This window comes from Lithobates pipiens, unplaced genomic scaffold, assembly GCF_037356315.1.
Source record: "Lithobates pipiens isolate NorthernLeopardFrog02 unplaced genomic scaffold, aLitPip1_a1.2 Scaffold_13, whole genome shotgun sequence".
Taxonomy (NCBI): Eukaryota; Metazoa; Chordata; class Amphibia; order Anura; family Ranidae; genus Lithobates; species Lithobates pipiens.
The window spans coordinates 337,755,948-337,777,320 of NW_027507718.1; the positions used below are offsets into that span (position 1 = coordinate 337,755,948).

The window sequence follows — 21,373 nt, forward strand, 5'->3', positions numbered from 1 at the left end:
CTGTCCTGCTACCATTCAGTGAGGGCCAGTGATGCTGAACTACACAAATGTGGTTCTTTGTAATGAATGTATGAAGTAGGTGAAGGATGTGTCTAAATGATCAACGTTGGGTGTCTGAACACACTGAGCTATAACAGTTGTCACAATCCAGCACACAGCATTGAACTGAAGAAAGATAACAAGCCCTTCACCCCTGGATGAACAGAGACAAAAGATGACCTGCTTTCCCTGCATTAACTAACCACTGTGAAGCTTCCACATTATTTAATTTTTATTTAATTTTACAAATATATATATATATATATATATATATATATATATATATATATACGACAACAATGTACGCAGCATTTTACATAAATATTGTACATTCACATCAGTCCCTGCTTTCAAAAAGCTTACAATCTAAGGTCCCTAACTTGCATTCGTATTCACATCATATTCATAATACACATACTAGAACCAATTTAGAGAGGAGAAAAATATTATTATTATTATACAGGATTTATATAGCGTCGACAGTTTACGCAGCGCTTTACAACATTAGGGTAGACATTACAATACAATTCAAGACGGGGAATCAGAGGGCCCTGCTCGTTAGAGCTTACAATAACCTACCACCATGTCTTAGATATATTTGGGAATTTATGTATTTTGTGCAGAAAATTTAGCATCTGAGCTGATATATAGCAGATTCACCTCATGTCGTTTGAATTGGTACTTCAGGAATCTTATTTTTATTTTCTTTTTTTCTTCTTTTTTTTTTTTTTATACAAATGGAAAAGGTTTAGAAACACTGTTACATTTTTATTGTTGCCTGGATCCCCATTGGAGAGGTTTATTCTATTCCTGTTTCTTCTCTCAGTAACGGTAGAATGTGTGGGGAAACGGTGGGGGTGTCTTATCCTTTTCCACTTAAGTTTTCTATATATAGTTTTCTGTACATGTACAATAGGTATAGTCGAGGCCTGTTCAGAAAAGAAACATTTGATCTAAGTTCTCTCACGGAGCATTTGGATTTCTGACCGCATTTTACGCAGGAAAAAGTTGCTTAAAAAACATGACTAAAGCCACATAATGCACACAAGCATTTCAGTGTTTATGGATTTCATGGGCCAGAATATTAATTCATTATGGCCATTGGAATGAATGAATGCTCGAGAGTTAAATGCTAAGTTTTTTTTTTAAGCCCTTTGTGCATGAGCCTTAAGGCGGCCTACATATTGACAGAGGAAAACATTTTAATGTTTAATATCTCTTTCCTGAGAGGTCCTGTTCATTAGCGTTTACAAGTACAGCTATTCCCTAGTGAAAACATTGGGCTATCAGGAACATCAGCAGTACACACATTAAGTATTAAAATATACAACATCACGCACTTATTGTAATGATTCCAGGCAAGATTCAGGGCACAGGTGTCTAGAGAAGATTTCCTGAAGCATTGTTAGGAATATGGAGAAAATGTACTATTTTACATTTTATCTGTCTGTTTTATTGTTTTGGACTCATACATAAGCAGTGTGGTAGACCATAACAACTAGGGATGAGCTCAGGTGTGTTTGCATGGCCTACGTGCTGAGCCCGCCAGGAAGTTGGCGCATCGTTGCGCTAATCACAGGCAGTGAGACATTGCCCCAATGTGCGGCTGCAGAGATCGGGCAATGTCTCACTGCCTGTGATTAGCGCTGTGCCGACTTCCTGGCGGGCTCTGCACGTGGGCCATGCGATCACGTCTGAGCTCATCCCTATTAACAACTAATCAGAATTAATCTCCTTCTCCAAGGTGTCTTCAGTATACTTACATGTAAGTGCGAGGGGAGGGTTACCACATTTTGTTTTCTTTACACTGCCTATTCAATAACCTCAATAGTATGAGTAATTTAGCATGTTTCATTCGAAATACTTAATACAGAACCACTACTATTCCCACAAAACAGAAAGTGTTTGTAGAAAAAGTTTTACCTTTTTCTTTGGAATAGAGTAGGAATAGTTAGGACCTCTGTCCTTTTATGTATTTATTTGTTGCTGTATATTCCCTTTACTTGTCCTAAATATACAGCAGGGGTAAGAGGAGATCTCTCCAAAGTGAGGGGATATCCCTTCCTAATCTGGCCATACACTAGTAGATTTTAGAACAAATGATCATATGAATATTCATATGAAAATTCTCAGTATATTAGATGGTATGGAGTATGTGTTTGAAAGTCAAAATTTCTTTTGTTTTTAATATTCAGTTTGGGAATGAATGTCATTTCCTGAACAAAAACCATATTCACTGTTATAAATGTATTCTTCCCCAAAAAACAAACAAACATTGATCATCGATTTGCTCCCACTAATGATTAGAAACATAGAAGAGTGATGGCTGAAAAAAGACCAAGTGGTCCATCAAGTCCACCTAACTTTTATATATATATATATATATATATATATATATATATATATATATATATATATATATATATATATTGTGGCAGCAGGCAGGTAAAGTCACCTGGTTGTATCCAGGATGGGAAATATGTGTGCCCTAGATTCAGGCTTTATGCAGACTTCTACAACTAGAGGAGAAGAGTTAATGAGCCCAGCTGAAGTAAGTGGGCTCATTAAGACCTCTACAAAAAACCCCAGCATGCTTAGGGAGATGCTCCATCCTGGAACCAGTTTTGTGTTGTATAGACTGGGGAGTGTGACACCTGTTCTGTGCGGTGAGTTAACGCCTGTGTGGCAAACCTCTACAACAGAGACAGGGACTGGTGCAGCACAAGGCTGCACTCAGTTGTGAGAAAGGGAATCTATGTGTGTATTTAGAGGTCAAGCTGACCAGGATTTATTTTCATGTTTTTCTTTTGTTTTGGCTGTTATATTTTTTACTGCATGTAGCATGAATAAACCGCATCTTTTGTTTTTTTTTACCTACAACGCTGTCTGCTGTGCCTGATTTTGTGTTGTGAACCCATCCAGGGGGTCACACACATCCGCTGCCGAGCTAACCCCTCACAGTTGGTGGAGAATTTTGGCAGTTTTTTTTTAAAGGCCAGCATGGAGGAGATACTGAGACAGCTGGCTCTAGCAAATGCAAATCAGCAGCAAACAAATGCAAATCAGCAGCAAACAAATGCGGGTTTACAAAGGAGCCTTGCAGCCCAGCAGCAGACAAATGCAACTTTGCAGCAGAGTCTGGAAGCTCAGCAGAAGGCTCACCAGCAGAGTCTGGAAGCTCAGCAGAAAGCTCACCTGCAGAGTTTGGAAGCTCAGCAACAAGCCCAGCAGCAATCTGAAGCCCGCTTCATAGACCTGTTGCAGAAGCAAGAGCAGAGTTTTCAACGGCAAATAGAGACATTAATACAGCAACGTCTGCAGACCAATGAAGCAAGTGGTCACAATAATACCGCATCCTTTGGTGTGAGCCGATTACTGACAAAAATGACTGGAGAGGATGATCCGGAGGTGTTTTTGACCACATTTGAAAGGACTGCTGAAAGGGAAAAGTGGCCTAAGGAGCAATGGGCTGGACTGGTGGCCCCTCTGTTAACTGGGGAATCGCAGAAAGCTTATTATGACCTAGAGCCTGACCAAGCAAAAGACTATGTGGTGCTAAAAACAGAAATATTGGCACGGCTGGGTGTCACCCTGGCCGTCCGGGCTCAGCGTGTGCATAATTGGACTTTTCAGGTTGGAAAACCCCCCAGGTCTCAAATGTATGATCTCATTCACCTGAGCAGGAAGTGGCTGCAGCCAGAGTCTTTGACCGCACCAAACATTGTGGAACGTGTTGTTATGGATCGTTTCCTGAGAGCTCTTCCTACTGCCATCCAAAAATGGGTAAGCCATGGAGACCCAGAAAATGCAGATAAACTTGTGGATCTGGTTGAGAGGTACTTGGCTACAGAGAACTTGACCACCTCTTCCAGGGACTCACAGACTTTCCATCCTAAGACCAGATCATCCCCAGTGGCGGGTAAGATGACTCCAAGGGGTGAGGGTGGAGAGAGTGAGAGGGTGGGAGTTCTACCTAAGGTCTGGCGGGAGCAGCCCAGGAAGCTGCAGCGAAAAAGATTATTTGCTACCGCTGCCGCCAAGAGGGACATATTGCAGCCAATTGCCCCGTTGTGGATGAGCCTATGCAATGTGACTTTATAAGGGAGAGACGTCAGTCGCTGTTTGCGAGAGTTGCATGCACTGCCATTCGAGGACCTGAGAAACATTTATGTAAAATGTGTATTAATGGTAGAAATGTTGATGTGTTGCTGGATTCAGGTAGCCTGGTAACATTGATAAAAGCTGAATTAGTTACTACAGAGGTCTCTGGGAAGAACAAGGTGGCTGTTATTTGTGTGCATGGGGACACCCGAGAGTATCCTGTAACTTCAGTGTTTTTTGAGACCCCCAAAGGTAACCTCTCTCATCAGGTGGGGTTAGTGTCTCACTTACCACATGATGCTATTGTGGGAAGGGATTTTCCAAAATTCTGGGAACTCTGGGATTGTCCTGAGCCCCCCACTGGTGCCCCTATAAACCAGGAAGATTACCAGAATTCCTCTGGGAGTGGTGAGGACTCTCCTGAATTTCCCTTGTCGGTATTGGCGGGGGAAACTCGAGAAACTGGGGAGGAGCCAACATCCTCAGATGAAAACATGCCATCTGTGGAGTTTTCGGATCTTGAGGTTCACAGGGAAAATTTTGCCACAGAACAGTTAAAAGACCCCACCCTAATAAAGGCACGGGAAAATGTGGTGAAAATAGATGGCGAGTTAGTGAACCCAGATAAGACTTGCACTTATCCTTACTTCACTATGGAAAGGGACCTGCTGTATCGAGTGGCTCAAAGGGCAGAAGAAACCATTGAGCAACTTGTAGTGCCCAAACCTTACAGGAAGTTGGTGTTAGAATTGGCCCATGGGCACATTCTGGGAGGTCATCTGGGGGCCGAGAAAACCAGAGAGAGGGTACTGCAGAGATTCTATTGGCCTGGGGTCATGAAGGAAACAGAAAATTATTGTTCCTCCTGCCCTGTGTGTCAGAAGTCGGCACCTATGCCACATTTCCGTAACCCGCTGGTACCTCTTCCTATCATTGAAGTCCCCTTTGAGAGGATCGCAATGGATTTGGTAGGTCCGATAATGAAGTCTGCTAGGGGGCATCAGTACATTTTGGTTATATTGGACTATGCCACCCGTTATCCGGAAGCAATTCCTCTTCGAAATACCTCGGCCAAAACCATAGCCAAAGAGCTATCTCTTGTTTTTAGCCGCGTGGGTATTTGTAAGGAACTGCTTACGGACCAAGGTACACCCTTTATGTCCAGGGTTATGAAAGAACTATGCAAGTTGTACAAAGTGACACAATTGCGTACATCTGTGTATCACCCCCAAACAGATGGGTTGGTTGAAAGATTCAACAAAACCCTAAAACAAATGTTAAAGAAGGTGGTAGATAGAGATGGAAAGAATTGGGACTGTCTAATACCCTATCTGATGTTTGCCATTAGGGAGGTACCCCAATCCTCTACGGGTTTCTCACCCTTCGAGTTGCTCTATGGGAGACACCCAAGAGGGCTGCTGGATATCGCCAAGGAAACTTGGGAAAATGAGAGTTCTCCTCACAGGAGCGTGATTGAGCATGTCGCCCTGATGCAAGATAGAATTGCACAGGTAATGCCAATCGTAAAGGAATATTTGACCCAAGCGCAGTTAGCACAGCAGAGAGTGTACAACCGTGGGGCCAAGACCCGTACTTTTTCCCCGGGGGATAGGGTCTTGGTGCTAGTCCCTACGGTTGAAAGCAAATTTCTGGCCAAATGGCAAGGTCCATACGAAGTAATTGAAAAAATTAGTGAGGTGAACTACAGGGTTAGACAGCCAGGAAGGTGTAAGCCGGAGCAGATCTATCACGTCAATCTGCTGAAAGCCTGGAGGGATAGGGAATCCCTAGTCGCAGAGACTTTGTCACAAGCACAGCCTGATTGCTTAGTTCCTGAGGTTGGAATAGCAGACACCTTATCGAAAGCCCAACAACAGGAGGTCAAAGAGTTTGTACTTCGTAACAAAGAGATTTTTTCTGAGCTGCCGGGACAAACATCTGGCGTAGAGCATGACATTATCACCCCGCCAGGAGAAAGGGTAAAACTAAAACCTTATAGAATACCAGAGGCCCGACGGGAGGCAATACGTGGGGAGGTTCAAAGGATGCTGGAATTGGGTGTGATAGAGGAGTCCCAGAGTGACTGGTCCAGTCCTATCGTACTAGTGCCCAAACCTGATGGGAGCTGGCGGTTTTGTAACGATTTTCGACAATTGAATAAAGTTACAAAATTTGACACCTACCCCATGCCGCGTATAGATGAGTTGATTGACCGGCTGGGAACAGCCCAATATATGACAACTCTTGATCTCACCAAAGGGTATTGGCAAATTCCCCTGGCCGAGTCAGCCAAGGAGAAAACTGCGTTTGTAACCCCAGATGGGGCATTCCAATATACGAGAATGCCGTTTGGGTTACAGAATGCACCGGCAACATTCCAGCGGAAAATGGATAAGGTTCTGAGGCCCCATCAGAAATATGCTGCAGCTTACCTGTATGATGTGATTATCCATAGCACAGACTGGGTCTCACATTTGCCAAAAGTACAAGCAGTCCTAGACTCTATCCGGGAAGCTGGGTTTACGGCCAATCCAAAGAAGTGTACCATTGGACAGGAGGAGGCCAAATATCTTGGGTACACTATTGGGAGGGGGGTGATAAAACCCCAAGTCAATAAAGTCGAGGCCATACAGAGTTGGCCACGTCCCATCAGCAAGAAACAGGTACGAGCCTTTCTGGGAATCGCTGGCTATTATCGACGATTCATTCCCCATTTTGCTTCTCAGGCTGTGCCCCTCACCAACCTGACAAAAGGGAAAGAGTCGGTCATGGTTAAATGGTCCCCAGAGGCTGAAGAAGCATTTCAGTCCTTAAAAACAGCCTTATGTAGCCAGCCAGTGTTGTACTCACCAGACTTCTCTAAGGACTTCGTGGTACAAACTGATGCATCAGACGTTGGGTTAGGGGCAGTGTTATCCCAGGTCTGGAACGGGGAAGAGCACCCAGTCATTTACCTCAGCAGGAAGTTGAAGTCCCATGAGGTAAATAACGCCACGATTGAGAAGGAATGTTTAGCAGTGAAGTGGGCTCTAGATTCCCTTCGGTACTATCTGCTAGGTAGGCACTTTGACCTGGTGACTGATCACGCTCCTTTAAAGTGGATGGCTCAGAACAAGGAGACCAATAGAAGGGTAAATAGGTGGTTCCTGGCCCTACAGGAATTTAACTTTACAGTTAAGCATCGCCCTGGTGTTAAAATGGGGAATGTGGATGCTTTGTCTCGGATACATGCGTGTCTGACTGCTTGTGTTACAACCCCAAGGTTGAAACAAGAGGGGGGGGTATGTGGCAGCAGGCAGGTAAAGTCACCTGGTTGTATCCAGGATGGGAAATATGTGTGCCCTAGATTCAGGCTTTATGCAGACTTCTACAACTAGAGGAGAAGAGTTAATGAGCCCAGCTGAAGTAAGTGGGCTCATTAAGACCTCTACAAAAAACCCCAGCATGCTTAGGGAGATGCTCCATCCTGGAACCAGTTTTGTGTTGTATAGACTGGGGAGTGTGACACCTGTTCTGTGCGGTGAGTTAACGCCTGTGTGGCAAACCTCTACAACAGAGACAGGGACTGGTGCAGCACAAGGCTGCACTCAGTTGTGAGAAAGGGAATCTATGTGTGTATTTAGAGGTCAAGCTGACCAGGATTTATTTTCATGTTTTTCTTTTGTTTTGGCTGTTATATTTTTTACTGCATGTAGCATGAATAAACCGCATCTTTTGGTTTTTTTTTACCTACAACGCTGTCTGCTGTGCCTGATTTTGTGTTGTGAACCCATCCAGGGGGTCACACACACCCGCTGCCGAGCTAACCCCTCACAATATATAAAAGTTAGGTGGACTTGATGGACCACTTGGTCTTTTTTCAGCCATCACTCTTCTATGTTTCTAATAGTATCTCACAAAAGTGAGTACACCCCTCACATTTGTGTAAATATTTTATCATATCTTTTTCATGTGACAACACTGATGAAATGACACTTTGCTACAATGTAAAGTAGTGAGTGTACAGCTTGTATAACTGTGTTAATTTGCTGTCCCCTCAAAATAACTCGACACTCAGCCATTAATGTCTAAACCGCTGGCAACAAAAGTGAATACACCACTAAGTGAAAATGTTCAAATTGGGCACAAAGTGTCAATATTTTGTGCGGCCGCCATTATTTTCCAGCACTGCCTTAACCTTCTTGGGCATGGAGTTCACCAGAGCTTCACAGGTTTCCACTGGAGTCCTCTTCCACTCCTCCGATGACATCACGGAGCTGGTGGATGTTAGAGACCTTGCACTCCTCCACCTTCCATTTGAGGATGCCCCACAGATGCTCAATAGAGTTTAGGTCTGGAGACATGCTTGGCCGGTCCATCACCTTTACCAGCTTCTTTATCAAGGCAGTGGTCGATTTGGAGGTGTGCTTGGGGTCGTTCTCTTGTTAGAGTACTGCCCTGCGACCCAGTCTCAGAGGGGAGGGGATAATGCTCTGCTTCAGTATGTCACAGTACATGTTGGCATTCATAGTTCCCTCAATGAACTGCAGCACTCCAGTGTCTGCAGCACTCATGCAGCCCCAGACCATGCTTGACTGTAGGCAAGGCACATTTGTCTTTGTACTCCTTACCTGGTTGCCGCCACACACACTTGACACCATCTGAACCATATAAGTTTATCTTGGTCTCATCAGACCACAGGACATGGTTCCAGTAATCCATGTCCTTATTCTACTTGTCTTCAGCAAACTGTTTGCAGGCTTTCTTGTGCATCATCTTTAGAAGTGGCTTCCTTCTGGGATGACAGCCATGCAGACCAATTTGATACAGTGTACTCCATACGGTCTGAGCACTGACAGGCTGTACACTCAACTTCTTTGGTTGACCATGGCGAGGCTTGTTCTGAATGGAACCTGTCCTGTTAAACCGCTGTATGGTCTTGGCCCCTGTGCTGCAGCTCAGTTTTAGGGTCCTGGCAATCTTCTTATAGCCTAGGCCATCTTTATGTAGAGCAACAATTCTTTTTTTCAGATCCTCCGAGAGTTCTTTGCCATGAGGTGCCATGTTGAACTTCCAGTGACCAGTATGAGAGAGTGAGAGCGATGACACTAAATTTAACACACCTGCTCCCCATTCACACCTGAGGCCTTGTAATACACATGACATGACACTGGGGAGGGAAAATGGCTAATTGGGCCCAATTTGGATATTTTCACTTAAGGGTGTACTCACATTTGTTGCCAGCGGTTTAGACATTAATGGCTGTGTGTTGAGTTATATTGAGGGGACAGCAAATTGACACTTTTATACAAGCTGTACACTCACTACTTTACATTGTAGCAAAGTGTCATTTCTTCAGTGTTGTCACATGAAACGATATAATAAAATATTTACAAAAATGTGAGGGGTGTACTCACTTTTGTGAGATCTTGTATATAGAAGTATATATCTAGACACATAACATAGAAAACCCATGTCTTTTTGATTCTAGATACACATTAAATAACCCAATATTGAAAAGAATAAATTTAGATCAAATGGTAGCTTATTGTCTTTGTTTTTATTTTTAAAGACTTCCTTTCTTTTTGTCATAAAATTGATGACTTATTCCCAGCTTTTCCTGTCACATCCTGTTTAGCAGATACCAGGGAAAAGCTAGGCCTGCAGTTGCTATTATCCATTTGGTTCAGGCTGAAGGATCTGACATCCTGCCGAGCTTTTGTACATATTTCTCATATGTTAGGGTGTGTCACACTTCAGTTTTCAGAAGTTTTGTTGGGCTTTTGAGCCCAGCCAGAATCGCACGGTGCCGCACTCATATTGTCCGGATTTACTGAAAGGCCATCAAAGCCTTTGCTAAGTGGAAGGGTTGGAATAGCAGGGCAGATCAGCTAAGCTCCCAGGGGTGGGACGTTTACACAGCCCATACACTGCTGCCTAATGTATTCACTGTGACTGTGCAGCTGGATGGAGTCAGCTGTTTTCAGAATCTGCTGGCAGGCTGCCTGTGTGGATTTTTTTTTTTTTTGTCAAAGTGGAATTCAGAGGAATATTATTAGAACAATATGTCTGGTGTCTCAACAGTTCCTTTCTCTGCTGCTGTCACGGAAATGATCATGAGAGCTTTATATCAAGAAATAGTATCTTTTTTTTTGCAATGTTTGTCAATATGTCACAAAAAATTAATTTGTACAGGACACAAAAGACTACTGTACTCTGGTAAAGCATTGCTAATTGTACCATTCGTACTTTTCTTAAAAGGTAATTTCATTAAAAATTTATATTTCAGTCATTGGTGAAACATTGGTGTGCTGAGTCAGCCCTGGCTTCTTATGATACCACGACAATTAGATTTGCCTGCCTTAAAGTGATAAAGACTAATTTATTTTATTTTTTAATTAAAAATAAAAAGTGGTTATACTTACCTGCTCTATGCAGTGGTATTGCACAAAGTGGTCCCTTACCTCCTCTCCGTGAGTCCCCTGCCATTGTTTACCTCTCCTTCTTCCTGCAGATGCCCTGTAACAAGCCGTGTGCTATGGGGGCACCTGTGCGAGTGCGTGCATGAGCCAGACTTTGTGCGTTCATAGATGCACACAACATGGCTCGGCCACGCTCCTCACAGGATTTGACTGGCAGCAGGAGCCTATGGCTCATGCCGCCGCTTTTGTCTCCTGTAAGACCAGAAAGTGAAGGGATATGAGCTGCAGTCAGGCAGCACTGGATTGCTGACAGGATACAGGTAAGTGTTTGGGGGAGGGGGAACAGTTAGTGGAGAGTTTATTAATTTAATGAATCATGCAGTAACCCAGATAGCAAGCAATTGAACTGCAAGTTTCAAAATGGCATGCTAAGCTATTGCTAGACTTGCCAGGCTTCACAAGTCCACATTGCATGACTCCAGATCAACTTTCTATGCAAACATTCTGCAAGTCTGCTGCAAGTTCTGGCTCAGTTATTTTGTGCAACAGTCGAAAACAAAGAAGATACCAAATGGATATCAACGGGTCAGACTTTTAAGTCATGGAAGCAAATAGGAATATCATAACAGTGTTCAAAACAATCTAAAAATAATATAATTTGTACATTGAGCCCTTGAGCATCACGTCTACTCGTTTCACCGTAAAGGCTTCCTCAGGACACGAAAAAGGTTCAAAGACGTAGCAAGAGAGAGCAACAATAAATCTCACTATCTGAAATGAGATATATCAGAGTTAAAATTCGAAAACAACGCATATATACATAAGCTTTGCATTGTATGTCACATTTAAAAAGCATGTGATGCAACAGTCCCCCTACCACAGGGGTTACTGACTTGCAGGGCTCTTGCTGTAGACTCACCACTGCAACGTTGCTCTTGCTAGGGACTTGCCAAGCAAATTTGCTACAAATTGGAAAACGTGTCAACTAGAACTTGTGCTTCAATGCTCTGCGAGTGTACAGCTTGCCAGTGAAAATGTGCAGCAAGTTAAAAAGACTTACAATTCAACACTGCCACAAATTTGTGGCAAGTTATCCTTGCTATCTGGGAAGGTAAAAAAAAATGTTAGACTTTAGAACCACATTACATCTTGACTTTGGACGTTTCGAGTGTCTCCAACCACACTTACATGTTTCCGCTCCTCCTGCTGTTTTCTCCAAAATGAAATAAACATGTCAAGGAGAGCGCAAGAATATCAGCAAGGTTTAGCTGTCCAGCCTCTACTTACAACTGAAATATCAATTTAGATTGGGCCAATCTTTAAAGTGGTTCTAAAGCTGCATCTCCTCTTTCCCTTCTCCCTCTGCTCAGCAGTAGGAGCCACTGGCTTCTGCTGCTGTTAATCAAATGCTGTGAGGAGGGAGTGGGGGGCTTGGCTAGCCGAACTGTGTGTGTGTCTATGGATGCACACAGCCTGGTCCAGGATTTAGCTGCACATCTGCCCCCATAGCAAGAAGCTTGCTATGGTGGCAGACACAGAAGAGGAGGAGCCAAGATCACCGTAGGGGGGCCCCAGAAGAGGAGGTTCGGGGCTGCTCTATGTAATAACATTGTGCAGGATAGGTAGGTATAATACGTTTATTAATTTAACAAAAAAAAGTGCCTTTAGAAACTCTCTAGGGTTAAAGCCTTTAGTAAAAAAAAAAAAAAAAATCAGCTAAAGAAAAATTGCATACTAATAATCTTATGTGTCCTTTGTTCTGCTGGCTCCTGTTTCCCTTGAAAGCATCATCTTATGATTTCCCCTCCTTCCCCCTTCCACTTTTGGGGTTGTTTGTACTGGGAAATAGTTTTTTGTTCAGAATGTTTATTTGATCCCTTCTCTAGTAAAAAATATTTTTTTAAAAACCCAGTGTTTTCAAAATACCACCAAAAGAAAGCTTTATTTGTCTAAGAAAAAGGAAAAAATGATATAAAATTTCTTTGGGTCTAGTGTTGTATGATGGAGTAATTGTCAGTCAAAGAATCGCAACACTGAAAATTTAAAAATGGTAATGCAGGTGTAGTACTGAAGTGGTTAAAGGCAATGCTATTTTTGTTGGTTAGCAGTTTTGACAGATATTCTGATGAGCTAACCATAGCCTAGTGTGTCTGGCTCTACCACTGTTGTATTAAAGGGAAACTATCCAGCCAGTGGGCTGTTGGTGTTTCAAATTTATAACTAATCAAAACAAGGTTCCAGAACATTTTAATCGAAAATGGCCTCCAAAAGTATTACTTATTGCAACAAACGGCATCATTCTTTCTGTTACCGCTGTCCACTAAAGCCATACAAAAATATAAATGATCAGCAGTTATTCCAGATAAGTCTCAGGGTCACCCAATGTTACATTTCAGAATATAGCCAAGGCTAAATACCGACATTGCATTTTTTAAAATAAAGCTGAAAGACCAGAATAGAACATTTTTATCTACATTGTAAACAGAGATGATCCGGAGAGAGGTCACCTTATATTCCGCACACACCAGATTATGAAGGAATGTATCTATGATTACGGCTGTGAACACAAAAAAAAAATATGTTCTTGTTTCTTATAACTATGTGTGTGAAATGAATTACATTTTATTTCTTGTATTTATTTCATTAGATTACATGTCTTCAAGATTTCTTTGGTGATGATGATGTGTTTATTGCCTGCGGACCAGAGAAATACCGATATGCACAGGATGACTTTGTTCTGGATCATAGTGGTAATTTTAATTCCAAATTTTACATTCATCATATGTGCATGAGTTCTGGATTTTACTGGTATGTGTAGTATACAGTATGTGTCATGGATACCACCATTTGTCATAATTACAACCACTCTTTCATGATTTGACTAACCTAACCGTGTCCGAGTGGCATGCCTGCATTTCTCGGAAGTAATGCAGTCGCAGACTGTTACTTTTGCCAGACAAACACCTGCATGTGGGTATTGGTGAGTGTTAGTGCGTCTTTTTAGTTGTGTTTAACCACAAGAACGCTATCCCCAATCTCTCTTTGCAGAATGCCGTGTTTTAAAAACATCATATTCCCGTTCTACAAGGCAATCTGGTTCGAAAAGTCCATCATCAACAAGGCGCAGCAAATCTCCAGCTACAGGTGAGAAGAATGAACATGAGAGCTTTAACTTCATAGATAAAAAAAAAGACTTGTAGAAGTTTGGGCTAATGCAAGAGGCACTTTCTTTCACATTCTTTTATACAGTAAAACCTTGGTTTGAGAGTAATTTGGTTTGAGAGCGTGTTGCAAGACCAGCAAAATTTTAACAAAATGTCTTGATATACAAGTAGAATCACGACATAACCAACTATAAAACAGAAAAGAGGTGTCTCTGAGTATAGCAATATGGTTACATTTAATGAAGGTACAACATTTAGAAACTCACATGGTTGATGATTAAAACAGGCACATCTAAGTATGCAGGCATCTGGGATAAACCTGTCCAAATAGACCATCCTCTGCACCACCATCAACGTCATCCCTTCCACTTTGAGCTCCATGAGCGTATCAAGGCTCGCTCTCAAATCGCTCTACTACAGGGTAGTCCTCTTGGTCACAATTGCAGACTGACAGTGGTGAGAGCCAGTGGTGCGGAGGATGGTCTATGTGGACAACTTTACCCCAGGTGCTTGCATCACTAACCATGTGAGTTGTTAAATGTTGTACCTTCATAAAATGTATATTGCTACACATAGGCCCCTTTCACACTGGGGCGGTGTGGGCGTTGGCGGTAAAGCGCCGCTATTTTTAGTGGCACTTTACCGTTGTTTTAGCAGCGGCCTGCGGCCGCTAGCGGGGTGGTTTTAACCCCCGCTAGCAGCCGAAAAAGGGTTAAAACTTCCCGCAATTGCCCCATTGATTTCAATGGGTAGAAGCGGTGAGTACACCACTCCTTTCACTGCTCCAAAGATGCGGCTAGTACGACTTTTTTCACCGTCCTGCCAGCGCACCGCTCCAGTGTGAAAGCCCTCCAGCTTTCACACTGGAGTGAAAGGGGCCGGATTTTTCAAGCGCTGCACAGGCGCTATTTTTAGCGCTGTAGCGCCTGAAAACCGCTCCAGTGTGAAAGGGGCCTTAGAGACACCTCTCTTCTCTTTTATACTTTGTAGCTCCTGCTGGATTTTGCTTCTAATCCCCTTGTGGAGGATGCAATTTGTAGATGGACATTTTATGGTTACATAACCTATTGCATTGAATTAATATTTTTAAATGGACTATAAACCGAAGGACTTATGAATAAATGGTTGTGGAACAAATCATCTGAGTTTCCATTATTTCTTCAAGGGGAAAGTCCCTTTGATATACAAGTGCTTTGGATTACAACCATGTTTCCGGAAGGATTTATGCTCGCAATCCAAGGTTTTACTGTATCTGGTTGTCCAGATCTATGGAGCAATCCAGCATGAGATAACGCCTGCACTTTTCCTCTGTGCAAATTCCAGTCATTACTACTCTCAAGGTGGCCGTACACTATAAAATTTTCTTTTTCAATTTGAACAAATTGAAAGTGTTTAGATTTGACCTCATATTTATATGGTTTTGGTAAATCTAAAAGAAAATTGTACAAGAAAATTGTATAATATATGGTCAGCCTCACCCTTTGTGCAGGGGAACTGGTCTTGTACCTGCCCCCTGTAGTTTTCTGCAGGCAGTCTGTAAGTAGGTGGACCTGCTGGGTCCATCCCACAGCTCTGCTTATTGAATATATACAGCACAGTGAAAATGTATCTGCTACGTTTACAAATTATTATCTGGTTGTGCAAAGGCATTTAATGCACACAAAGAGGAATTCTATCCTTTATGGATGTTGGGAAATAGATTTCAATTATTTTTTGTGTGCCCCGAGTTCAGATTTAAATGCAAATCCAATGTTCACATTTTATTTTCTAATTACTTTAGGTAACTTGTAGTAGTTCTTGAGTTTAAAGTGGAGTTCCACCCAAAAATGTAAATTCCGCTTTAAGCACTCCTTGCCCCCTTGCATGTCATTTTTTTGGGAGGGAGTGGGGGCTTCATTAGGAGGGGGACTTCCTGTCCCACTTCCTCTTTTCGACCAGGGACCACCAAGGAGACTCCTCCGTTTGCCTTAGGCGCCCCTCCCTCTAGGGGATCTCCTGGGACACGTGACAGGTCCCAGGAGATTGCCTGTCTACTCCGGGAGTGCAGCGCGACTCACGCATGCGCCGTTTGTGCCCAGCCGTGAAGTGGAAAGCTGTCACGACTGGGTTCCCAGAGTGACAATGGAGGCGCCGGCGGAGAGGAGGGGGAGAGGAGCAACACTCCTTTTGGGTGCATCGCTGGACCATGGAATAGGTAAGTGTCTGTTTATTAAAAGTCAGCAACTACACTTTTTGTAGCTGCTTACTTTTAATAAACATAAAAAGCCTGGAACTCTTTAAAATGTATGTCCACATATATATATATATATATATATATATATATATATAGAGAGAGAGGAGAGAGAGAGAGAGAGAGAGAGATATACATATATATAGCAAAATACCATCAAATTCTTGAGGACAATTTGCTGCCCTTTGCAAGAAAGTCATCAATGGGAAGAAGGTTCACCTTTCACCATGACAATGACCCAACGCACACAGCAAAAATTACCACACAGTGGTTGAAGGAGAAAAAAGGTGAATGTCCTTGCATGGCCTAGTCAGAGCCCAGACTTAAACCCCATTGAAAATCTGTGGAATGACTCAAAGACTGCAGTCCACAAACGGTTACCATAAAATTTAACTGAACTTGAGCAGTTCTGCAAAGGAGAGTGGGCAAATACTGCAAAGTCTAGATGTGCAAAGTTAGTAGAGACATATCCCAACAGACTAAAGGCTATAATTTAAAGCAAAATGTGTTTCAACAAAATACCGACACAATCTTTTCCAACTCGGTAATTCTGTTTTTTTTCTGACATGTTGGTGTTATATCTTTCACTTGGATGTTCCAATTTACACTGAAATACAGCTGGATAAAGCAAAAACCGTGTCTGTCTTTTTAGGCTGCAAAGTAACAAAATGTGATTATTTTAAGTGGGGGGGGAGGGGGATTATTTTCTATACCCACTGTAAATCCTGCCAGTTCCATTGTGTAAAGGCCAACGTTTGCTGACTGTTAAATTTCAGATGGCATTGACACACTTTGTAACAACGTGCACTGGCAGTTTCATAATGGAGCCTATTTCTCCAGCATTACAAAGTTGTCACCATGATGTTGCTGTTCCCATCATGTTAATCCCATCTCTCCTCTCTGGACAGCTGTAGTCAGGAGTGACAAGGTGCTTCAATTACCTCCTTTACTCCACTGAGGTTGGCCATATATTATACAATTTTCTTGTTACCAGTTTTCCTAGTTTTTTCGATTTACCAAAACCATTTAATATGAGGTCAAACCTAAACACCATCAATTTGTAAGCAATCAGGTAGACCCTTGCACTACATGGTTCAAGATAAAACTAAAGGAATTTGTACAAGAAAATTGTATAGTGTATAGCCAACTTGGGAGCTTCAGTAAGCCACAAGAGCTAATGGGAGTTGTAGTCCCCAAAGCATTATGACATCAGCAGAAATACCACTACACATCTCTTTCTCTATATTTTTTTAATTTATATTGTTAGCTGGGTATAATAGGCTTTGTATGTGTTAGTAGGATTTCAAGATAGATGGTTTATCACCAAGGTAACTTTCATGTCACTTTATCTAAAAATAAATATTGCGCTCCATGTATTAAGGGGTCTGTGCAAATACCTGTCAGTGTTGTCAATAGCAACAAATCAAAATCAACTTTTCATTTCTAACCTTCCCTAGAGGCAAGGTGAAAAAGAGTAGCATTGGCTGCTATGAGCAACAGAGACAGTTAATCCACTGTGTATTTGGTTACAGAAGACTTCTTCATCTACACTATGGCCCAATAAAAGAAAAAAAGTAAATCACTGCAGCTATTGAGATATTATAGCGAGTAAAGAGGTGTTAATTGAAAATAGATATTTAGATATAGCATGCTGATTTAATGTATTCTCTTGATGTTTTTACCTTTGTTGTGTAATGAATGCAGTAAGGAGGACTGGCTACTATTCCACAGCAAGGTCCCCAGGTGAGCCATTCGGATTGGGGCTTTCTCTCTTGGCTTTATCCACTCGCCTGCCAATTCACATCTCTGTCTGGCTTCATAAACTTGCTGCCTTCTGCATTTAAGCTTAATCATTCAAGCACGCTTTTCTTCATTTATTGCGTGGGGTTTTTTCAGCTAATCAAGCTACTCCATTTACTGGCTGCTTTACCTGGCATATTCAAGAAAACCATGGGGCTGATTTATGAGAACAAGGGTAAAGGCAAGTAGTTGTTGACCTTAGCACCCAAATGGGTTTTAGCTTTTCTTCATCAAAAGCACGCTGGTAGAATTTAAAAATCTGGTTGTACTGTCCAGTTTTCAGAAATCAGCCTCAGTCTTCAAAATTGTATAAAAGACCAGCTATGGACAGGGGAAGTTTCTGAAAAGAAGGCGAGGCATTTGCCTGTCCTCATTTACATTGCTGCACCACCAGAACCCATCTTCTCCACAAGCCAGCCAACCCACAGATGTAGAACATATGCTGTAAGAGCTTCATCCACTTTTTCCACAAGAGAAATACTGATTGGTGGCTGGTCTTAAGTCTTAAGTTCAGATGCTATAACCAGATTTTCCTACACTTAGAAACAATTGTAATCACCCACTAGAAACTTTCAATTACAGCAAGCAATGACCAGTTCAATGGGCAGTCCTGTGACTCATTATTAATGTTCATTTAGGAATATGTGTGCGTGTGTGTGTGTGCTTTCTTGGTGTGAGGAGCTGCATTTCATCCGCCTTTACAATTATATTACTGTATCTCTTTTAACTAAATTAATACATTTTCCTAATTCTCATTTAACGCCTACATTTTTATATGTATTCTTGGAAGGAAATTTTTTACTCTTTGTATACGTATTATGTGACCTTACGTATACTATATTACCACAAGTATTGGGACGTCTGCCTTTACACGCACATGAACTTTAATGGCATCCCAGGCTTAGTTAGTAGGGTTCAATATTGAGTTGGCCCATCCTTTGCAGCTATAACAACTTCTGTTCTTCTGGGAAGGCTGTCCACAAGGTTTATGAGTGTGTATATGGGAATGTTTGGCCATTCTTCCAGAAACGCATTTGTGAGGTCAGGCACTGATGTGGACAAAAAGGCCTTGCTCGCAGTCTCCGCTCTAATTCATCCCAAAGTGTGCTATCGGGTAGAAGTTAGGACTTTGTGCAGGCCAGTCAAGTTCTTCCACCCCAAACACGCTCATCCATGTCTTTATGGACATTGTTTGTGCACTGGTGCACAGTCATGTTGGAACAGGAAGGTCCCAAACTGTCCAAAATGTCTTGGTATGCTGACGCCTTAAGAGTTCCCTTCACTGAAACTAAGGGGCCAAGCCCAACCCCTGAAAAACGGCCCCATAATCCCCCCTCCACCAAATGATTTGGACCAGTGCACAAAGCAAGGTCCATAAAGACATAGACGGGCGGGTTTGGGGTGGAGAAAGTTGATTGCCCTACACAGAGTCCTGACCTCAATCCAACAAGAACACCTTTGAGATGAATTAAAGGGGAGACGGCGAGCCAGGCCTTCTCGTCCACACCAATGCACTTCTGGAAGAATGGTCAAACATTCCCATAGACACACTCCCAAAGCTTGCGGGCAACCAGTGGTGGGGAAGCAGGGAGCTGGTTGGGCCACACTGTGGGTGTCAATAGATGCACACAGTGTGGCTCAGGATTGAGTGCAGCCCTAGTAAGCGGCTTGCTGATGGGGCGTGTTTGACTGGAGGAGCCATGAGCACCAGCAGGGGACCAGAAGAGGAGGATCAGGACTGCTCTGTGCAAAAACAGTTATCACTGGACATTTGTTACCATGAAATGATATCTCCTCACCTCTTCTGGTAACAACTATAAAATTGAGGGTCCATGCACACTGGCTTAAAAAAACAGTGTCTTTGGCAGAAAAAAAACCCAATAATTTTGAGTGTTTTTTGTACTAGCGTTTTGGAGCATTTACCAGCGTTTAGGAGTCTCTAAACAACCTAATGTGCATGGACACATACGATAACATTAGTTGCTTCTACAGGCAAAGTGCTGAACTCCTCTGGGAGAAGTGTTATTTTAAGCCAGTGTGCATGGACCCCAAAGATTTCCAATCACTTTATCCTTGACCATTGATCTACTTTGCAGGGGCTCCTGACAGGGGGGCTAATCGTTCCTTAATTATACAAAACTTAAAAAAGCTTTGACAATTTCTGAAATATATGAAACATTGGCATCATGTTTTCTTAGCACAGGAAGCACAGTATACACAGTAAGCACAGTATGCAAAGTATAAGTTTAATGCTCTACCTCTTTGCAAATTATTAGCCTATGTTTTTGTTTAAAATTGAAAACTGCAGTGTAATTTTAACCGATATCTTTGACAGCTTTTCCTTTCTATGGTACCAGAGCACCTAACCCCCACCATCATATTGTCCTGCTGATGTCATACATTTATTTATTAAAAGTCAAGTGAATGATAGTTCATTTTCTTATTTATGACCTGACAATCCTGGTCTCACCTTTATAATTCTCTCTCTGATAATCTATTAAACACATTGTAGTTTAAGTTCTTTGTAATTCTATACAAATCAGACTTCAAGTAGAACAAAGAGTCTTTATCTTTAAATTTTGTTATATATACCCAAGGATGTACAATAATGGATTGTGCTTTTGACACATATTCCAAAAGAATTTCATTTTTAATGACTAGGGGGTGTATGCATATACAATTTTGATAAAACGTATTACATTTATTGAAATCAGTGGTGCAGCTCCTCTTGTATGGGATCATTTGGTATAATAAGTAGTCTATCATGTTTAGTTCCTTAAAGCCAGAAGACAGTAGTAGTTCAGTCCCTGCAAGTGTGTTTTATTCTCACTATAGATGATTATAACAGTCTTATGTCTCCTACTCTCCCCCAGTTTAAGTTGTTTTCTTTCCCAATTTACACATCTGTCTCTTTCCTCAACTCATTCACACTGGTCGATCACAGTCCCGTTACATCTATTATATATCTTCAGGGTCATCTTGTGTCCCTCTAGAGTACATGTAACGTTGGTTACTGGATACACACCTCAGTGAATGTCAAAAGAGGTGGAAATATGCTTCTTTTTCCAAACAGTCTTCTTTATTTGTACAAAATACTTTGTTATTGAGCTTCTTTTTTTGAAAGCACATTAATCGAGGGCAGTAAGGCAAAGAGAGAACAAGTTGCATGCATACACCAAAAGGCTGGCAATTCTTAGGTAGACATCTGGTAATCATAGTAATGATAATTGTTCACCGAAACAAGTTTGTACAGTACTTTCTTTACCTGTACAATGATGGTAAATGAAAGGATGATTCATGGTATTGTGAAAAGGAACAATCCTGTTGAAAACCTATAACGCCCTGTACACACGGTCAGAAATTCCCTACGGAAAAAGTCAGATCGGATTATATTGTCGGAAAATCCGATCGTGTGTGGGCTCTATCGGACTTTTTCCATCTGACATTCCGACAGAAAAAATTTGAGAGCAGGATCTAAAATTTTCCGACAAAAAAATCTGATCAGACTTTTTCCGATCGTTTGTAGAGAATTCCGACGGACAAAGTGCCACGCATGCTTAGGTCAAATTACGAGACCAAAGCTATTGGCTAATAGCCTCTACGTAGTCCCGTCGTACGCAATGAACGTCACCACGTTC

At 42.0% G+C, this 21,373-nt stretch overlaps 1 protein-coding gene across 6 annotated transcripts in view; it reads left to right on the top strand.

Moving 5' to 3' along the window:
* The window catches only part of DCLK2 (doublecortin like kinase 2), a 191,179-nt gene that overhangs the window by 105,996 nt on the left and 63,810 nt on the right, over positions 1-21,373 (top strand). For 4 of the 6 annotated variants that reach the window (XR_013272322.1, XR_013272323.1, XM_077477017.1 and 1 more), the window contains exons 3-5: positions 13,189-13,291; positions 13,590-13,685; positions 17,640-17,678. Coding sequence is in view for 4 of the 6 variants with exons in the window: in XM_077477017.1 (XP_077333143.1) it covers positions 13,189-13,291; positions 13,590-13,685; positions 17,640-17,678 (238 nt within the window). In the remaining 2 variants the exon portion in view is untranslated. The remainder of the gene's footprint in view (positions 1-13,188; positions 13,292-13,589; positions 13,686-17,639; positions 17,679-21,373) is intronic. The other 2 variants (XM_077477018.1, XM_077477020.1) reach the window with 1 other exon arrangement.